Below are 22,135 nucleotides of genomic sequence, written 5' to 3'. Positions count from 1 at the left end.
ACTGATTCTTGATGTCTCATAGAGTCATTAGCTTTTCCTTGCCCAATTCTAATTTTTAATGGATTGTTTTCTTCAGTTAACTTTTTCATCTCCTTTTCTATCTGTCCAATTGTTCCTTTTAAGGAGTTATTTTCTTCAATTAATTTTTGTACTTCCTTTTCCATTTGTCCAATTTTCCTATTAAATTCTTCCATGATTTCTTTTTTCATATTTTTAAAATCATTGGCCAGTTTTTCTTCTACTTCTCTAATTTGGCTTTTAAAATTCTTCTTGAATTCTTCCAAGAGCTCTTTGGGCTTGAGACCATATTCCCTCCTGAAGTTTCAGGTGGGAGCACAGTCTCAGTACTGACCTCTTTGGTATTCGTATTTTGGGCCTTGTTCCCATAGAAGGATTCTATGATCTTTTCTGGTTTGCTTCTTGCTCATGATGATTGCTCTTTTCCTGGCTTTTAAAATGAATCTCTGCTTCTGGGGCACAGGGAGTTCTGTCCCATGGTTTTTGTGCTTAGAACTTGAGGCTTTGTGTATTGTGGCCTCTGGTTCTTTCATTTGGAAGCTAAAATGCTGCAGCTTACCTGGTGTTGAGCTGGTTGGTGTGCCAAAACAGAGGCCAGGTGAAGTCTTTCTGACTTTCCCAGGAGTTACCCTGGAGCTAGCTGCATTAAGCGTGGGGGAGGGTTGGTCTGGATGAAGGAAGTCTAGTTTTCTGAGCTAGAACATAGGCAACTTCAGTGGTTGGTGAATTCCGTCTGCTTTACTTTCTCTTCCCAATTCCCCTCGCTGTGCTGAGGCATGCCTTGGGTCCTGGTGTTGGCGATTATGGGCTCCACTCCTCTGGGGCTCAGGATTTCCTTCCAGTTTTTCTGAGGTGGTGCTGACTGGGACAGCTCTGATCCTGCAGTGATCTCCTTGAGCCACAGCATAAGGGACCCCCACCCCTTTGAGATTTTCCTTGCCTCTTGGGCTAAGAGGCTGTTTACTCCTTCAGCTGATCCCACTCTTCTAGGATTTTTCCTGGGGAAATATTCTCTGGGTTTTTCGAGGTCAACAAGGGGAGGGGATAGCATTTACCAATCACTCCACCATCTTGGTTCCTGGAAGTTCAAGTAGGTGACTTACAGACATTTAATCTGCTAGCTGGTAGTCTCAGGAGCAGTTATTGCTGTTACCTGGGGTGCTGTGCTTCTCTTTCACTCAGTTTCCCTGGACCCCATCCTGTGCTGATATGTTTGAGAATCTGCAGTGCTGCTGCTGCTTCAGACTGCCCAGTGCTTCCTGCTTGGCTTTGCTATGGTACATACCATACTGATATAGCCAGTCTGCTGTGTGCTCCCCCAACCTTGTGCAACAGATCCTTCCCATTGACCTTTTAGTCTTTTCTGGGCTGGAAATCTCTCACACTCTGACTCCTATTGAATTCTGCCACTCTAAAATTTGTTCACATTCTCTTTTTAGAGGTATCTGAAGGAGTTTGTCTTAGATGAGTACTTAGTTGAGTACTTGCTCTCACTCCGCCATCTTGGCTCTCTCCCCATGATTGGCTTTTGAGGGAAGACTGGGGTGTGACTTCTCTTCCACCTTCTGATTGGTTGATCAGAGTCATGCCACAGTTGCCTACACTGCCCCCAATGCCTCCAGCCTTGGAAACCAATTCATTAATCCACAGTCATTTATTAAGTACCTACTTAGGCCAAGTGTTGTGTTAAGTCCCTGATCTCAAGGTGCTTACAATGTAAAGGGAGTAGCATACAACAACTGTATACAGACTGCATAAATAAATGCAAGGTAAATTAGAAATAAGAAGAGAGGAGAGTCACTAGCATCCTGAGAAATGCAGAAAGCTTTCCGGTAGAAGGTGAAATTTTACCTGGGAAGGAAAGCAGGAGGCAGAAAAGAGGAATGAGGAGGAAGAGCATTCCAGGCATACAGGGTAGGGGAGTGGTGGGGTGGCATACCCAATGTGCACAGAAAGTAGGGTCGCTGGGCTGAAGAGGCCATGGGAGATGAGTAAGGTGTCAGAAGACTGGCAAGGTAAGAGGGGATCAAGTTAAGGAGAGCTTTGAATGCCACTAGGAACAGTAGGGAAAAGCAGATACTAAACCTGGAAGAACTCTGCCCCTGGGATTCATGGCACAGGGAATGGATTTGAGAAAGGATGGAGGCTTTTCTTTGTCCTGGCTACCTGGTTAAGACCTCTAAACCCTCCTGGCCTTGCAAGGTATACCTGCTGCTATGACATCCCTCTCCAACTCTTGACTCTTAGTGCTGAGCCATCATCAGTTCTCATCTCTACCCAGACCTGTTTCCCACTTCACCAAACAAATGTCAGGGTGTGCAAAGGGCAGACATTGAGAGGGACCTTACACTAACAGTGGAGGGGGGAGGGGAGAAAGATCAGGGAATGCTTCTTGGAGGAGGTAATGGCTGAAATGAACCTTGAAGGATAGAAAGGATTCTAGAAGGTGGGACTGAGCAAGGAGTTCACATTTTGCCTGGGATGTCAAATCCTTGCAGGAGAGTAATGTGAAGTTAGGTTGGAAAGGTAGGTTTAAGCCAGATAGTGATAGATGGCTGCCACATACAACTTTGATATATATTCTAAAACCTCTTAATATTTTTGGAAGCATAAAACTTTGCCAGCACTTCCTTTCTGTAGTTGGTAGCTCACTTGCAACACATTGTAGGCTTCTTTATTTTAGATAATCTGTTTGAAAAAAATTTTATTTTCTCTATAATATGTCTTTTTATTTTCCAGTTATTCATATATTATATCTTTCTGAGCACTTCATCATTTGGTTTGTGCTTCCAAACAAGTGTTTTTTAAGGCCCCAGGTTTCCCGTAGGTTATTTATTTTCTAGTACATTTTTAAAAAATTAATGATCTCAGCAAAAACAAAATAAGGAATAAAATCACAAATAAAACCTGAACTTTTTTCAGAACCAGATTAATCACAGACTTGAAATGAACCACAGAGTTCATATAATAATAAAGATCTTCTCTACAAAATCTCCAAGTGTTCTTTTATCTTTTCGTTTCAGAGAGACCTGTAGTTGGGAGATCACATTACCTCTTAAGATGACCCATTCTTAGCATGAACAGAAATTGTGAGAAAATTTTTCCTTCTATCAACCCCAAGTCTGTCTCTTGGCAACTTCTACTCATTGTCCTTAATTCTTCTGCCTTTGTATCCAAGTACAATAAGTCTGATCCTTTTACTCTAACAAATTCATTATCCCCTACACCAGACTTAGACTAACTGCTCTTCAAGTATTTGAAGATGGCTCTCATGTTCTCACTGAAGTCTTCTGTTCTTCAGGCTAATTATTCTGTCATTTTACACAGTTTATTCATTGGGCTTACAATCCATGAAAACCCCCTAAATCCTTTTTAGATAAACAGTTATTTAGTGACATCTCCCTCATTCTGAACTTTTACTGTTGATTTTTTTTAACCTAAATATAGAACTGTACATTTATTCCTATTAGATTTCATCTTACTAGTTTGGTCCTTCGTTTTAGCTTAGTGAGATATTTTTTGATTCTGTCACCCATTTTTACTTAATCCCTCTTAGCTTTGTGCCATCTCCATATTCCATATGAATGCCTTCTAAGGTTTTCTCAAAGACATTGATAAATGCCCTGTGGCAAGGTCTGGGCAGATCCCTAATTACATTACACATTACACTGGACAACTCTTTCCAAGTTTTACCTGAAACTAGTAATGACTACTCTTTTGATTTGGTCATTCAGTCAGTTCTGAATTTGTCTGACTGTATTCTCCTTAGCCTGCATCTCTTGCTTTCCCTTTCCCTCTGCTTCCCCCCTCTCTTTTCCCTTCCCCTTCTCCTTGTCTTTCTCTTCCCCCTCTTCCCTGGCCTCTGCTCTCTCCCTCCTCTCTCTCTTTCTCTTCTATATAGGGTGAGAAACTTCGTGAAATGCTTTGCTGAGATCCAAGTATATGATATCCACAGTATTCTCCTGATTTACTGAAACACGTTTAGTTTCATAGATGTGGATGTTCCCTCCCGTGCAGATCAAGACCATCCTATACAACTTAACCATGTCCTCCAATCCTTTGCCAAAGAAGGTTCATCCAATATATGGGGGGTAGGGAGCATGCCCATCTTTTTTTTTCTTTTAACATTTGAAGGATATCAAACAGTTATTCTTCACTCTTACTATTTCACTAATCCATCTTTTAAGGTCATGTATTTCTTTATTATCCTCACTCACCCCCACCACATTCCTCTCCATTGTCTTTTAAGTTGTAGCAAATTTTAATTCTTTAAAGTTTGTAGTGCTCCCTGACTTTAAGTTGTATAACAGCACTGAAAGAGTTTTTTAAAGTTATTTTTAAGTGCTTGTTCTTGGGTTTTTTTTTTTTACAGCTCTGTCATTTCCCAGTGACTGCCTCCTCCCCCCCCCCCAAATTAGAACACTGTCTTATAATAAATAAGCACAGTTAAGCAAAACAAACACATTGGCTATGTCTGAAATTGTTTATCTCATTCAACACCTATATTCCACCAGTAGAATATTGGTGTTAAAAAAATGATCAGTTTTCATTTCAAAGACAAGTTTAGGATTATTAAAGGTGTTATACACACAGGCAATCCAGCCTTCTCTCCTTCTTCTGTTTAATTCTGAGCCCATGTCCTTCATTTGCATTATGATGCCTGAGGCATAGCTGTCATGGACAAGCTGGACAGGTTGTTTATCTAACTGCATGTCATAGTCTGGACAATATCATTCTTCATCCACTTATTTTTCTTGTGTGGATGGTTAGGCCTAACTCTTTGGAATGCTTATGCATCTTATCCAGGAGGCTCTGTAGTGTTCCAGGGCTTGATGCAACATGCACAATGCCAATTGCAAACAGCACAGCTAGAGGACCTCAGCATCTTTAGAGAATCCTTCTTCAACCTGGACTCTACACTGGATCTCCTCCATGACAGTGGTGAACATATTTGGTGAGCATAGGTCTTGTTTTATGCTTTATGTGATATCAGTGATCAGAGGGTCACTGCTATGTCTTTCAAAGAATCCAGAGTAGTTTTGATGTATACTTGGGAGATCCTTTGTTATAAGAAAAACCTTTTAAGGCATTGTTTTGCTTTATCAAATCAAAAATTTTTTTTAGCCAACAAAGAGGCAGTATGATAGAGAGCTAGCCTGGAAGAAAGGAAGACCCAGGGTTCAAATACTGCCTTTGACAATTACAGAACAGTTGCTAGTCTGTATTGGTAAAGAATATTTCCTAACCAGAAATTCCTTATGAATAAAAAAATGATAGCATTTATTAAATGTTTCTTATGTGGCAGGCCCTGTGCTAACCACTGGCTACTAATAGAAACCAGCAAAATGGAACCTGCTCTCAATGAGCTTATATTCTAATGGGAGAGACAGTTCATAGAGGGGAAAGACTATATGCTTAGTTTGGAAACAGCCAGAAAGTGACAGGGAATCTGTTCACCTGTCAGAGCCCAGAATCCAGGATCTGGTGGGAAGATGACCCCATAGAGGTATCAGGGAAACATAAATAAACCTACTTTGTGGCTCATTACCAAAGTTCTGGAATCATTCCAGAAATCTTCTTTCTTGAAGATTTGTCATTATTAACTCTTGATTTGTGCCTTTTCTCATTTTGTCCACATTTGTAGGAAAATAAGACTCCAATTCTTTGGGTTCACCTGAGTGTCTTTCCTTAAGTGGGAACTTCTGTTTTTAAGCCTGAAGCATCTTATCCCTTTTAGAACATTGAGGGCAGTGGTCCAACAGGCTTAGCTCAGGCTTCTTGGATGAATTTGGTCAAGTCTGCTTCAACTTCTATTTTATTCTCATTGGGTTATGCCTAAGTAGCTCACCTGGAGGCATGTGGACAAATTTTTGTTTTTTCCAATTACTGTGTCTCTATTAGTGACTTCTGAATGGCTAGTGCACTGTTTGTACTGCTTATATAAGTGTAACAATATCATATAGAGTCACTTGATCAACAAGTATTTATTAGAACTTACCAGTGGACCAGGCACTGTGCTAAGCCTATGGATACAAATTTAAAAGTGAGACAACTCCGGGCCTCAGGAATTGGTTTACATTTTATTAATGTCCCCTGATCATTTGGGTTAGCCTAATGTGGTTCATCTTCTCCACACCCACTGTGCCATTAGATGTTGCTCTCTAGAAAGCTGTCTAGCCCTCTTAGCACAAAACTTCACATAGAAGTTCACTGGGCTACTGGTGCCATCCAAGTGGCTATAGTACCTGGGACATTCCAAGCACCACAACAGCGGAATGTTGCATTTTCAAGTGTCAGAGGTACTGTAGTTGCAGCTCTCTAGTGATCACCTAGGTTTCCCTGCTCCATCTAGATTATAAGCCCTAACAGGGCATCCCCCATTCACTTCTTTCTTATTTGTGACTTCACCAAACCCCATTGGTTTAATTATCTCTGCAAGTGACTCAGAGATCTTCATCTTTAGCCCCAGTCTCTCCCCTGAGCTTCAGTCCTGCATCACTAAGTGTCTATTGGACATTTTGAACTGGATATACTGTAGACGTATCAAACAGAATGTGTCTAAAACAGAACTTGTTATCTTTCCTCAAAGACCCACCCCTCTTCCAAACTTCTCTCTACTTCTTTGGAGCACACCTCCATCCTTCTAGTCTCCCAAGTTCACTGCCTCAGTTGTTCTACACTCCTCATTCTCCATCTCATGTAGCCATTATGGTGCCATTTCAGTCACCGCAAGATTCTTTAAATCTGTCCCCTTTTCATTGCTCTCATAGCCACCACCCTAGTGCATGTGGAAGAACTATTCAGCCTATACCTGGACTATTGAAATGGCCTCTTAATTAGTCTCCTTGCCTCAGATCTCTCCTCTCTCCATTCCATTTTACACATAGCTGCTTGCACATAACTAAAGTGATTTCCAATAAGCACAGATCTGACTGTGTCATTCCTCTGCTTGGTAAACTCCAGAGCCTGTCACCTCTAAGTTCAAATATTAGCTTTTCTGTGGCTATTCAGACCTCCTTAGCCTGACCCAAATACTCCTTTCCTTACTCCCTTTCATGAGCTTCAAGGTTCATCCAAGTTGACCTCATTATGTATTTGTCTCTCATTTTTACGTATTGGCTGCTCTCTGTGCTAAGAATGTACTCTTTCCACTCCTCTGACTCACTATTCCTAGTTTCCTTTAAAACTCAGCTCAAGGGCCATTTTCTATCGCATTTCCTTATATTTACATACGTATATGTGTATATATTTACATGTGTATATGCCCCATATGTGTACATGTCTGCCTCCCCAGTAGAAGATAAACTTCTTGAGGGCAGGGACTATTTTAGTTTGTGTTAATATCCCCAGTTTCTAAGCCATTGCCAGCCAGCTACACTGAGGTCGACTGATAGTGGTAGCTGATAGATTTATCACCTACATCCAAGCTAGGGAAAACTTTCCCATTCCTCTAGTTGTAGAAGAGAAGCATCTCCCTCCTTTAACTCACCAATGATATCCCTAATCAAATCAAAGCTGGATATGCTACCATGTCCTTGTAGTGTAAAGAGTATAGGCCTTGGGGTCAAAACCCTGGTTTCTTGTTTTGGTTCTTTCATTGACCAGCTTGAGGGTGGTCACCTGACCTTTATGATCTTCAGTTTCTTCATTATATAGGGATAATATTGTTTACTTTCAGGAGGCAAGGTACGAGTGGATAGAGAGCCAGCCTCAGAGCCAGAAATCCCTAGTTTCAAGCCCCACTGCTGACACATACTGTCTTTGAGACCCCCACACAAATCAGATAGCCTCAGAGTATGCCAGGCAACTCTTACTTTAGTTGACTTGCATTGGCAGAGAATTCCTTATACTAGTGAAATCACAGGTCTGAACCCTATACTTATAATTTATTTATTCATTTTTAGTTTTCAACATTCATTTCCACAAGATTTTGAGTTCCAAATTTTCTCCCCATCTTTCGCTTCCCCTACCCCAAGACACCATGCATTCTGATTACCCCTTCCCCCAATCTGCCCTCTCTTCTATCACATCCCTCCCTTCTCTTATTCCCATATTCTCTCTTTTCTTGTAGGGCAAGATAGATTTCTATACCCCATTACCTGTATTTCTTATTTCCCAATTGCATGCAAAAACAGTTCTCAACATGTGTTCCTAAATCTTTGAGTTCTCTCCCTTCCTTCCTCCCCACACATCCCCATTGTGAAGGCAAGCAATTCAATATAGGCTATACATATATAGTTATGCAAAAGATTTCCATAATAGTCATGTTGTGAAAGACTAGCTGTATTTCCCTCCATCCTATCTTGCCCCCCATTTATTCTATTCTCTCTTTTGTCCTTGTACCTCTCCAAAAGTATTTAACTCTAATTACTCCCTCCTCCCATTTGCCCTTCGTTCTATCATCCCCCCCATACCCCACTTATCCCCTTCTTCCCTACTTTCCTGTAGTATGATAGATTTTCATATCAAATTGAGTGTACATGTTATTCCCTCCTTAAGCCAATGTGATGAGAGTAAGCTTCACTTTTTCCCTCTCACCTCCCCCCTTTTCCCCTCCATTGAAAAAACTTTTTCTTGCCTCTTTTATGAGAGATAATTTGCCCCATTCCATTTCTTCCTTTTTCCTCCCAACATATTCCTCTCTTATCCCTTAATTTTATTTTTTTAGATATCATCCCTTCCTATTCAGCTCACCCTGTGCCCACTGTCTGTATGTATATAATCCCTCCCACTACCCTAATACTGAGAAAAGTCTCAAGAGTTCCGAATATTATCTTTCCGTGTAGGAATGTAAACTGTTCAACTTTAGTAAGACCATTATGATTTTTCTTTCCTGTTTACCTTTCCTTGCTTCTCTTTGATTCTTGTATTTGAAAGTCATATTTTCTTTTCAGCCATTTAGTAAGTCCCTTGTTATTTCTCTTTCCTGTTTACCTTTTCATGCTTCTCTTGATTCTTGTGTTTGAAAGTCAGATTTTCTTTTCAGCTCTTGTCTTTTCATCAAGAATGCTTGGAAGTCCTCTATTCATTGAATGACCATTTTTCCCCCTGAAATATTATACTCAGTTTTGCTGGGTAGGTGATTCTTGGTTTTAATCCTAGTTCCTTTGACTTCTGGAATATCATATTCTAAGCCCTTCTGTCCCTTAATGTAGAAGCTGTTAGATCTTGTGTTATCTTGATTGTATTTCCACAATATTAGAATTGTTTCTTCTTGACTGCTTGCAATATTTTTTCCTTGACCTGGGAACTCTGGAATCTGGCTACAATATTCCTAGGAGTTTTTCTTTTTGGATCTCTTTCAGGAGGTGATATGGATTCTTTTTTATTTTACCCTCAGGTTCTAGAATATCAGGGCAGTTTTCCTTGATAGTTTCATGAAGGATGATGTCAAGGCTCTTTTTTTCATCAAGGCTTTAATGTAATCCCATAATTTTTAAATTGTCTCTCCTGGATCTATTTTCCATGATCAGTTGTTTTTCCAATGAGATATTTCACATTGTCTTCAATTTTTTCTTTCTTTTGTAATTTCTTGGTTTCTTATAAAATCATTAGCTTCCATCTGCTCCCTTCTAATTTTTAAAGAACTATTTTCTTCAGTGAGCTTTTGAACCTCCTTTTCCATTTGGCTAATTCTGCTTTTTAAAGCACTTTTCTCCTCATTGGCTTTTTGGACCTCCTTTGCCATTTGAGTTAGTCTATTTTTAAAAGTGGTATTTTCTTCAGCACTTTGTTGGGTCTCCTTTAGCAAACTGTTGACTCGCTTTTCATGATTTTCTTGCATCACTCTTATTTCTCCTTCCAATTTTTCCTCTACTTCTCTTACTTGATTTTCAAAATCTTTTTTTGAGCTCTTCCATGGCCTGAGATCATTGCAAATTTATTTTGGAGGTTTTGGATGAAGAGGCTTTGACTTTGATGTCTTCCTCTAATGGTATGCTTTGTTCTTCCTCATCCAAAAGGATGGAGGAAAATACCTGTTCACCAGGAATGTAACCTTGTATAGTCTCATATTTTCCCCCTTTTTTTGTCATTTTCCTAGACAGTTACTTCACTTTTGAGTCCTTTGTCAAGTGGAGGGTATACTCTAGGGACCTGTAAATTCTCAGTTCCTCCAAAGGTAGCACAATCAAGGGAGAGGAGTTTACTCCTCTCGTGGCCTGCATTCTGATATGGGAGCAACCACAAACTTTTCTGCCCAGGATCTGCGAGTAGAGTTCCTTCTCCACAGTCACCTCCAGCTCCACCATGGCAGTGCTCCACCACAGCAGTGTTCCTCCTCACCCCAGGGCTGCCACTCAGGTCTGAGATTCAGATCAGCTGCTTGATTCCTCCAGGGTCTTTGTTTGGACTGAGGGTTTCCAAAACGGATGCTGCGACCAGCTGGAGCCGGGACTAGGGCAGGACCTTGCTTCCTTCTCACCCAGGTGAAAGAGCTTTCTCACTGACCTTTGAAACTATCTTTGGATTTGTGGGTTGAGGATTCTGGGAACTACAGCTGCTGCCCAGGATTCTGTGCCCTGAAGCCTGCTCCTGTCCTGTCCCTGCCGAGCCAAGTGGCCAAGGCTGAGCTGTGCTCTGTGGGCTGTGCCCTACCCTGAAACTGGTGCGGTAGACCTTTCCTGTCAGCCTTCCAGGCTGCCTTGGGCCGGAAATCTCTTTCACTCTGTTGTTTCGTGGCTTCTGCTGCTCTAGAATTTGTTTAGAGTCATTTTTACAGGTATTTTATGGGCTTTGGGGGGAGAACTACAGCAGGTCCAACCTTCTGCTCTGCCATCTTGGCTCCATCCCTAGACCTGATATCTGGGATAGGGGTCTGTGGTTGCCAAGGGCCATTACTTCTGGCTTCACACTCCCAGCTTGGGCCAGGCTTTGGTCTTCTGTAGACTGAGCTGGGACTGGCACCCACAGAGCTGGTATGCAGAAGGCAGAGATCTTGGGTCCAAGTGAAGGCAGTGTCATCTGAGATCTGAGGAAAGAATACAGAAGGAGCTGTATTCTAAGGGTAGAAGGCAACTCCAGGAAAGAAGGCAGAGCAATCTCAACACAAGTTCCAGTTTTCAGCCACACACACATACCCCCCCCCCCCATACTTATTTTAACCTTATAGAATTATTGTGAGGAAACTCTTAAGAATAGTAAATTGAGCAGCAGCTTGACACAACCATCAGGAAACTCAGACCAACTTTGTAATTCGTGGTGTGGAAGCAGTAAAAAAAACATTTAAGACAAAGTAGGGGGAATTCTGTCTGTGTTTGTTCTTCGTTTTTGAAGAAGACTGTGACATCAGAGAAATGATGACATGACTTGCACTTGACTTTGTTGGATGCTAAGGAATAGGTATGAATGCTTGCTCTCTACAGGCAAACCCAGGTTACCAGTGATGGCTGTGGTTGTGATTAGGTGTCAGTGTAGGTTGCTATTCTTTATGCTGCTCTTCCTGCTCTACTTGTCACTGCTCATCTGTCATTCACAGGAAGTGCTTAATCCACACTGGTCAGCATACTGCTAATGCAGGGAACCAAGGTTCATAACAGCAACAAAACAAAAATCCCCACAAGAACACCTCAGAATGTAACTCATATCTCATTATTGAAGCTTTGGGCTCAAATGAACCATACATGAATGTTTAATAATGATGTTTTGTTTTGGCATTACAGATACTTATCAACAAACCCCTCCTAAAGAGCGCATATTCCCTAAAATAGTTAAGTAATTATGCACAAAAAGGAGAGACATGTTCTTTGACTTTGTCATTATGCTAGTGACAGTGAGCCTTTCCATATTGACTTTGTTTACATTATTGTAGTCACGTCTGTCTATATTTTACCTCTGCTTTTTTCACTGCATTACTTCTGGGCTTTGTGTTGAAGATTTCTCCATGGCTTGTGCTCCTGTTGCTGAAAGCAATCAGCATATTGATATGTTAACACAGAATGGGTTTATTAAGTATATGTAAAGATGCAGTTGGCAATACATTAGTTATATCCCACTTTCAAGTGAGTGCTAGGCTTTCCTCCTTCCCTCCAGAAGGTGAATCACAGCTCCTGAAAGTAAACTCCCATCACAGATAGGTGAAGTTTCAGTAGCATGAGTGAAGTTGAGGATCACAAACTGTGTGCCTCTGAATGTGAAGAGCAAAGGCAGGATGGAGGAAGAGGGTGATGATGATGAAGAACAGTTTGGACTCTCTGGGTAGGAATTTCTCTAGTTTCTCCATGTGTTTAATCCTACAACAGACACAAGGTCAGGTCAAGTCAGCAGTCATTTATTAAGTGCTTACCATGTGCTAGACAGTGTTAAGCACTAGAAATACAAATAGGTGGAAAGACAGTCCCAGCCTTCAAGGAGCATTATAATGACAGAAGATAATACATAAAAGGCCATTGAAAATGGGGGGTAGGAGTTGAAGAAAGCATCATAGGAGTGTAGCCTGGAGAGGAAGAAAAATATGGTTGGCCTGGGTCTCCTTTTAAAATGGAGGTAATGGGTGGAACCAGCCAAGTAGAAAGGGAGAACTTTGCAGTGTGAGAAATACCAGGGTAGGGTGAGCTTCCAGGCTTAAAAGAGATTTCTGTGAGGGTCAGGAATGCACCCTGGAGAGGAATGACTCCAAACAGGGAGGAACATGGCATTAAACAGATTTTTAAAATTTATGCTGCTGTTTATTATTTTTCCTTCCTTCTCTCCCCTTCTCCCCCTGCCCCAAGAGTAGGAACCATATCCTGTCATGGCTGTGAGCTATGGCAAATAGTCATGAGCCTTTTTATGATACAGAGATAGCTAGGGAGCATAGTATATACATCACTAGACTCAGTCAGGAAGACCTGAGTTCAGATTCTTCCCTCACCTGCTTCTTTGAGATCTTAGGTAAGTCACTTGATCTTTCTCAGCCTCAATTTCCTCATCCGTAAAATGGGGATGATAAAATGGACTGTCATAAGGGCCAAGTGAATTAGCTTTAAAGTATTATCTGAATGCTCCCTACCATCATAGAAGCTTTCTTGACTGGGGAGAGTGCGTGACACCGCAGGTGAGAAGTCCTACCAAGCTAGAAGCTAGAATTTTCATAAGGAAAGGTTCTAGTCTAGAAGCTGTACAGTCACAGGTCCATGGGAGGACCAACAGAATCTAGGGCACTAGGGGAAACTGAAGCCCAGGCTAAGCTGCAGAGATGTCTTTGTCAGAGGAGGCAATAGATACCAGATTTTAGCAGAGACTTCTGTCTGTTTGCTGTGCTCAGTGTCAGACTAGTTTGTAAACTACATACAAGCTGTTCTGCCCTCTGGCTGCTGAATGACTGAACTCCAGGGGCAGGTTTGCCTTGCCATTGCTACTGCCTTCCATCCTCTTTACATTCCACTTCTTTTCCCTGACCTTTTTTTTCCCCTTAATTTAATTTTCATTTTAATTATAAATTATATGAGGGCAGGAAGGTGGCACAGTGGATGATAGAGCACTGGATGTGAAATCATTGGATACCTAAGTTCAAATCCAATCTCAGACACTTACTAAATGTGTGACCCTGGGCAAGTCACTGAACATCTGTTTGCCTCAGTTTCCTCAACTGTAAAATGGGGGTGATAATACCAGCATTTGCCTCCCAGGGTTGGGAGGATTAAATGGGATAATAAATTTGTAAGGGACTTTAGCACAGTGCACGCCATACATTACGACTATATAAGTGCTTAATTCCTTTCTACTAGATGACATATTTGCTGGACTCCTAGAAATCTCAAATTCTTTCCCTACTTGGTAGGAGTGGGGGGAGGGGAATGATGAGATGAGGAGGTGTAGAATTGGTTACAACCCCAGGGTGACATTATAATTCTGGAGCAACTGTCTAGATCCTTGGGAAAGGTGGGATCATATGATAGGGTAATGTTTTTTTTTTATCTACTTACAGGTTCAGATTCACATCCTTTTTGGAATTCTTTGTAGAACAGTTTGGTTCTGTGTTCCCTATCTTGTTTGTTTGGTTCTAGTAAATCATATATTCTCAGCGGAACTCTGTGTGGGGGATATGACCCATATAGAACAGAACGCATAGTTGTCAGTCTCTCTGAATTTGAAGTCCATCTGTCCCCTTTAACAACCTGGGAGCTACAGCAGACAAATCTGGGGAGACCCTCATTCAGGAGAAACTTAGTGGCTTGAAAGATTCTTTTATCTTTGAAGTTGTTTTAAAGTTTGATAATGATGGATCTGGGTGAGTTAAGTTCTTAACTTCTTATTTTTAGAGTTCTATGGATTTTTCTGTTGGCAAAGGATCATTTATTTTTCTTGATTCTGGAAAGTTCTTAAATAATTTTTCTACAATAAGTGATCAAAGGTTGGCACACATGAATTAGTCATTCTAGATGTTTCTACCTGTCTCCTCTTCCAAATAAGAGAGGAAAAATTAAATTTTAAAAATTAAAAACTGATGGATTTGACTTTTTGTCATTATGGTGGTAGCATTTAATTTTTAAAAAATTTTTTCTAAAATTTTTATTAATCTAATTATTAGTTATTTAATTATAATTAATTATTATTTTATATTTCCATTTTTGTGTGTTTATATAAATAGATGTAAATATATTTATAATTAATTTTATTAACTTAATTAAAACTTAAAATTTATTTTTTTAAAAATTTAAAATTTAATACAGAAAACAATTTCATTAAAAAGACTTTAATTTTTAAAATGAATAATTGTAATGGGAGTCCAAAGTTTATTTGGCTATTATAGTCTCTGTGTAGGAGGCTCAGGGTACTTAGCTTCTGGGAGAATTGTGATAACATGTAAAAGAACTGCCTTGGAGAGACTATAGAGCATATAGGGATAATTCTGTAATTGGTTCCATTTCATGTGGTGGAAGAGAAGTTCTTTGATTGGCTGTAAAGACATTCAAAAAGCCCTGTCAGCTCTATCTACTGGCACTTTTCCTTGTCCCCTTCCAGTGGATCTCAGAGACTCCTTCCCTCCTTCACTTGGTAAAGGGAGTGCAGTCTCTGACAGTTTCAAAAGATCACTTAAGTAAGCTGCAGGAATCCCAGAATCAGACCACCAATTGCAGCCAGCTCAGTACATATGTGTCAAGGAGCAAGGAATGATCTTCAGATCCCTCTTTCCCTAATCTTTAGTCCTCCTCCCAGTGGAGGCTTACATGAGGACCTGTCCAACATTACTTGCTACCTTTGGATTTGAATGTGGTGAGACCAGTGGTATGTCAAAACTGAGCTAAGATTTGAACCCAGAGACTGAGGTGTTATAGGTGAATGTGCCTTTGGTGTTATAGAGGAAAGGAGGGAGGTCTGTACTTGTAAATATCCTTTGTAGAAAGTCAGTCATTGTCAGAGAGTTAAATTGGATCGGGGTGCTAGTCACTGGCCCCTAATAGTAGAGAGAGAAAATAGCTGGCATAGACTGTCTAGAGAAGAGAAACACGCCAACGCTTCTGGAACCCTTAGAGGCAAATGTAGCATCCTGACTAGGAGAGAGGGCTGGAGCATGTGTTCCATTACATTTTGAAATAGACAAAAGCTTCTTTATCATAGTGCTTTGAAGCCAGTTTTCCTCAGAAATATTAGGTAGAGAGTCCTGTTTTCTAAATTGTACCGTCAGGGCTATTTGTGGCTACTTTGTGATAAACACTTCCTGAACCCTATTGCCTTTTTCCTGACAATCTTTCTGTTTCTTTCTTTTCTGTCCATACTTAAATTCATTTCAACAGATATTTATTAAGTTCTAGCTTTGTGCTGGATACAGAGATGGAAATGAAAAAGAGTTCCTGCCCTGAAGGATTTTCCATTTCAGTGGGGGATGTAACACACATTTAGAAAAGGAATTACAAAGTAATTTGAAGAGGGAGAGAGCATTAACTCTTGGGGGCAGGGGGGTGGGGTGGGAAGGGTGACACCTGAACTGAACCTTGGAAGAACATAAGTAAAGATGCTGAAAGTGAGAAGTATGGGAGACAGCTTCTGTGAGCACATGGATGGACAGGAGAAATGTCAAGTACCGGAAGTAACAACTGATTCTAGTTCAATGGAGTGCATACATAGGAATCTTGTGAAAGAAGTCTGAAGAGGGAGGCTGCAGGCCAGATGATTAAAGCCTCCAATTTCAGGTCAAGAAATTGGTATTTTATCCTAGAGGCAGAAGGAAGTTACTGAAATAGGAATCTCTATATGGAAACGGAATTGGAAAGGGAAAAAAGTGGAAGTTAAATTACAGACTAATATAATAGTCTAGATGAGAGGTGATGACGCTCTCAATTTAAGATGATGGTTGTGTTAGTGGAATGGAATATGTGTGTGAGCTGTGTACGTGTATATATACGTGTATATATGTAGATGTATAATATATATATTTTTCTATTTTGTACATGAGGCTATCAGAGGCCTTACTGAAGTATAGAAATAATACAGCATTTTCCTGAACTACCAGTCTACTAACTGAAATTAAATTTAGAATAATTTGTTCATAGGAAGTCTGTATTGGTTTCTAGTGATCATTGCTTCCTGTTATACATAAACCATTTATTTAATAATCTCTTCTATCATTTTGCTGGGAATCAACAATAGCTTGATATTTCAAGCTTGAGCTTCGTGAAAATTATGGGCAAGTCAAGGCAAGAATTTATTAATTGTAATTTTAGTGGCATGAGATGTACAGCAGATCAGAAAATCACAGAATTTTGGAGTTGGAAAGGGTCTCTATGACCGTCTATCCTATCTTATATATCTTATATCTGTCACATATCCAAAAAGGGCTCATCCAGCCTCTGCTTGAAGACTTCCAATGGGGGAGAATCCGGTACTTTTTGTGGCAACTCATTCATTCTACTTTCAGGTACCTGTAATTACTAGTTTTGTAGACACAGTACTTAAATTTTGCCTTTTTTGTGACTTCTACCCATGAGTCTTGGCTCTGCCATCAGGGACCAGACACAACTCCAATATCTCTTCCACATTGTAGCCTTTAACAAAGTGTTTTTATAGCATTTTATGTATTATGTTGGTGATTTTCAGTTTGGTTAATTCAGTAATTCAGTAAGTTAATTCAGAGAGAAGTGATTATCATTCCCATTTTATAGATGAGAAACTTGAAGCTATAAGTAGTTGACCTTGCTGAAAGAGAAGAAGAGACAAAGAGAAACGGGGAGAAAGGAGAGAAGGGGGGAGCGGGGAAGGGACAGATCACCTGCCCTGATTCCTGTTTCATTATTCTGTCCCTTCTGTGTTTTATTTTGTTTTTTCTGTTCAGTAATGAAGTCAAAATCCTTTGATTTATTTTCCCCAAAGGCATGCTATATATCAACAGAGCAGTGAAAACTTCCAGGATGAATGTACCAAGCTGCTGGTTGGCAATATTGTTATAACCCGATACAACAACCGTACCTATCGTATTGATGATATTGACTGGAATAAAACTCCAAAAGATAGCTTCATAATGTCTGATGGGAAGGAGATTACATTTTTGGAATACTACAGGTAGGAAAGACTGAGTATGGACCCAGAGAAGGAAGAGGATGAAGGGACTTGAATGTCATGATTTTTCTTAAATAATAAACTAAGGAATAACTCTCAGGATATTTGGCATGAATGTGCTATCTTTTAAACTTCCTGCTTGCTGGTAGTTTCTCCTGTTAGTATATAGACCCTTGGACCTGGAGTCAGGAAGCCCTGCTTTCAGATCCACCCTGGGCGTGTTACTTATTAGCTGTCTATCTCAGTTTCTTCATCTGTAAAATGGGGATAATAATAGCACCTCCCTCCCATGGTTGTTGTGAGGATAAAAAGAGAATTATTTGTAAAACACTTTGCAAACCTTGAAGTACCATATATTTAAATGGTCACTATCATTATTTTGGTATAGCTGGTTGGGTAAGGAGGCTGCATGAAGAGATCATTAAAGTAACTGAGTTAATGATTTGTTCCTATTAGTACTGTCTGGTTAACAAAGCCTTTAATCTGGTGGCAATAGATAACAAACTGTTTCTAGGCTATTAACCTTACTTTATCACCACTTAATTTAAATTGATCTTTCTTTTAGACACTGTTGATAAAGGATGATCTATTCCCAATGGAATCCTGACAAAGACTGTTTTGCAGATATTGTGCCACAGAACTGCTTGAGAAGCTCAGTTAGTGGAACTTGTTACTTTAGGAACATGAATATTCTTCTAAACATTTTTTTCTGCCTCTGCCTTTCTCTAGCAAAAACTATGGAATTACAATTAAGGAGGAGGACCAGCCACTTCTGATCCACAGGCCCAGTGAGAGGCAGAATAACCAAGGGCGGGTGAGTGGGACGGTGGCATCTACACTTCTCCGTTACATTCTTGGCTACTCTCAGCTGTCTCCAGAATAGTGTTTTAACATTCAGGAACCATGGATTTATTATTATATCATAGTTGCAAAGTCATTCCAGTGTTTTTCGTATGGCATGAGTCTCTTAAGCTTTGCAATGACTGCCTAACTCATGAGGTTGTGAGGAATATGTTTTGGGAATTGTAAAAAGACTATATATCCATATATATGTGAAGAGTAATATAGTCAGAGCTGCTTCTTGACACTTTCTCATGAATAGTGTCCATAAGGAGGCACCAAAAGACATCATGAGGATCTAAATAAATAAAAGGAAAAATGTCCTGAGCATGAATGTTAAAATATGAGACCAGTTTGATTAGGGAAGTTGTAGATTCTCCTTTCTTGGGAGAAAACAGTCTTAACCTTCAACCCCCCACCCCCCACCCAGCTTCGTCACATGTCATCAGATGCAAACACTGAAGGCAGAGAAAAGTAGGAAAAGAAGAGATGAGCCATGCTCCCTACACATGCATACTGGGTGGCCACACTGTTCACCATGGTGTGTCTGTGATTGTGTCTTGGGATACCAAAGGGACACAAGTCTCTTCTAGTTTTACCTTTTCTCCTAATAACGTCAATATTGTACAGTCTGCTGGTAAGTACCTGCTTTTTAAAATAACAGCTCAAGCTAAGAAAGTTTCTGATGTATGAAGGAACAAAGTAGAATTACTGAGATTTAACTGCTTCCTTATTCAGAACCATGTATTGCTGAATATGGCAAGTTGAAGGATGTGCCTGAAAGCCATGATACATACACAGCTAGGCATGTAGTCAGTAGTCACCAAAGAGTGATAGGAAACTATATGATTTCCCACTGTGTCTCTTCCTCTTCTTTATTTCCTTCTTTTCTTCCCTCAGCTTTTAAAAGGAGAGATCTTACTACTTCCAGAGCTATCCTTCATGACTGGGATCCCAGAAAAAATGAAGAAAGACTTTAGAGCCATGAAGGTTAGAATTCTATGGTCTTTATTATCATGAGGTAACAAGACAACTGTTGCTTTAAAGGAAGATCTTTAATTATTGAGCTGAGAAAGTAGTGGTGTGTATATACTGACCTCTATTATGGCCTTAAGCAAGCCTCTTCAGTATTTAATGCTTCAGTTTTTCCCCTTTATAAATTAGGGGGAAATTATTTTCTTCCCAAGGATACAATGAATGTTTGAATACATAGAAAAATATTATTTTAGAAGTTCAAGGGACTTGGAGATCATCTATTCCAACCTCCTTATTTTACCCCAAGAGGTAAAGCAGTTTGCCCAATATCAGACAGGAAAGTAAGAGCAATGGAATTTAACCTAGTTCCTCTAATTCAAAGTTCTGTGCCCTTATCACTGTCCCACACTGCTATGTGGCTCTTTGAAGAAAGATGTTAGAGAAATGTAAAGAGCCATAAGCAGTGTTCTTTTTGAGCAGAGAATTTTTCTACCCTTTAAATTCTGCCTTCATTTTCTTAATTCCTTTTAGTGTATTCTAGCCTAGAAATCCTGCTAAAAGACTTGGGTTTTTTGAACCTTTTAAAGGCCAAACTGGATTAAAATCACATTTCCCCCTATATTCTGTGCAAGCTGCCCATATATAGTCTTCTCCATAGCCTGTGTTAGCTTCACCTGTTTTCAAGTACTTGTCTCAGTTGATAATGGTTTGCTGTCAGTCCTATTACATAGGACATGGAGTGATGGCAGAGATCGCTATCTAATAAAAGGTTTCTTTCCTGTTCATTCATGCCAAAGTTCAAGCCTACCTACCACTCTTGTTGCTAAATGAATCAATACCACAAAGCATTTTTATAGCAGTTATACACTTGTTGACACTGATGTAAGGTGTACCACCTTTTAGGGTGTGGTAAATTTATAATTTATCAGTCTCAAAGAATAAATATAATTTACAAAGAAAGTCATTCATACTTTTCATACCTTCCTATATAACTGCTGGTAGGAACCTGTCTCATGCTTACAAGCTGTCATTTGGTAAAGCTAAATAGCTTGTTAGAGCTCTGGGCTGGAAGCTCTCTAGACACATAATTTCTAGGTAGGAGTTCTTAACTTTTTTTAATGTCTTGGATCACTTTGGCGTCTGTTGAAGCCTATGGATGCTGTTGTAAAATGCATGAAGTAAAATATATCAGTTGTTCTTAGTTCTCGAAGAGGACCAAAATGACATCACTATGTTAGAGTCAAGTTACAGTGTGTTCAGCTGGCTGATCAGACCAGTATAAGCTTGGAATACTTTACCACAGGTTGGGCACAAATAGTCCATGTGAACACTTGGGGAGAATTTTCTGACTTGGTGTTATCTCATGTTTCTCTTGAGTTTCTTCAATTCTACTTTGCTCATTTGGAACTACACCCAAAGGGCTACAAAAATGTGCATACCCTTTGACCTAGCAATGTTGCTTCTAGGACTGTATCCCAAAGAGATCATAAAAATGGGAAATGGTCCCACATGTACAAAAATATTTATAGCAACTCTCTTTGTGGTGGCCAAGAACTGGAAATCAAGGGAGATGCCCATCATTTGGGGAATGGCTGAACAAGTGGTATATGAATGTAATGGAATACTATTATGCTCTAAGAAATGATGAACAGAAAGATGTCAGAGAGGCCTGGAAGGACTTATATGAACTGATATTGAGTGAAAGGAGCAGAACCAGGAGAACTTTGTATACAGCAACAACAGTGTACGAGGAATTTTTCTGGTAGGCTTAGCCCTTCACAGTAATGCAAGGATCTAAAAAATTCCCAGTGGACTCTTGAGGCAAAATGCCTTCCACATCCAGAAAAAGAACTATGGAATTGGACTGCAGAATGAAGCAGACTATTTTCTCTTGTGTTTTGTTTTGTTTTGTTTTTTCTCATGGTTTCTCCCATTCATTTTAATTCTTCCATGCAACATGACTAAGGTGAAAATGTGTTTAGTAAGAATGTATGTGTAGAACCCATATGAGATTGGATGCCATTTCAGGGAGGGAGGGGGGATGGGAGGGGGAGAAAAATCTAAGATTTATGGAAGTGATTGTAGAAAACTGAAAACAATAAATTAATGATTTGTAAAAAAGGAAAAAAATCTGCTTTGCTCATAGAGCACAATACTTTATTTGATGAGAGCACACCATACAAGTTGTTCTGGTGCCAGTGTCTCCCATATCAGGCAAGCAGTTCCAGAGTTCATCAGAGAGACCTTGAGAGTATCCTTGTATTACTTCTTCTGACCTCCATATGAGCACTTGCCCTGTGTGAGTTCACCATGAAGTAGCCTTTGTAGGCAAGCCCATCAGAGTGCCTGGTACCTCATCTTGTCAGATAATCTTCAGAATCTTCCTAGACAATTCAAATGGAAGTGATTTAGTTTCCTGACATGGCACTGGTATCCCATCCAAGTTTCATATAACAGTGAGATCAGTGAAATGGCTCTTAGACCTTCAGTTAGGAAGTCAGTCTAATATCTCTTCTCTCCTACACTTTCCTTCAGAGCCTCCCAAATGCTGAGCTAGCTCTGGTGGTGCATGTATCAACCTCATTATCAATATGTACCTCCCTGGAAAGTATACTGTCAAGCTAAGTGAACTTACCCACAGTATTCAAAACTTCTCTACTTGCTGTAACTCATGGTTCCATGTATGGATGGTATAGTACTGGCTGGTGGAGTACCTGTATTTTCTTGGTGTAAATTGTTTTTGCCAAAATTAGCACAAGCAGCAGAGAATCGATTCATATTTTGTTGTATCTCAGTTTCAGGGACTGCACTAAGTGCACAGTCATCT

At 40.0% G+C, this 22,135-nt stretch overlaps 1 protein-coding gene across 3 annotated transcripts in view; it reads left to right on the top strand.

Annotated features, from left to right (window-relative positions):
• PIWIL2 (piwi like RNA-mediated gene silencing 2) overlaps positions 1–22,135 on the top strand; it is an 81,613-nt gene that overhangs the window by 30,669 nt on the left and 28,809 nt on the right. For 2 of the 3 annotated variants that reach the window (XM_072634896.1, XM_072634897.1), the window contains exons 11-13: positions 17,308–17,496; positions 18,223–18,307; positions 19,234–19,323. In XM_072634896.1, the coding sequence (XP_072490997.1) occupies positions 17,308–17,496; positions 18,223–18,307; positions 19,234–19,323 (364 nt within the window). The remainder of the gene's footprint in view (positions 1–17,307; positions 17,497–18,222; positions 18,308–19,233; positions 19,324–22,135) is intronic. The other variant, XM_072634898.1, reaches the window with a different exon arrangement.

Source organism: Notamacropus eugenii, chromosome 1, assembly GCF_028372415.1.
Source record: "Notamacropus eugenii isolate mMacEug1 chromosome 1, mMacEug1.pri_v2, whole genome shotgun sequence".
Lineage (NCBI taxonomy): Eukaryota > Metazoa > Chordata > Mammalia > Diprotodontia > Macropodidae > Notamacropus > Notamacropus eugenii.
The sequence above is the reverse complement of the archived record's forward strand: the minus strand, read 5'-3'. Positions and strand labels throughout refer to the sequence as shown.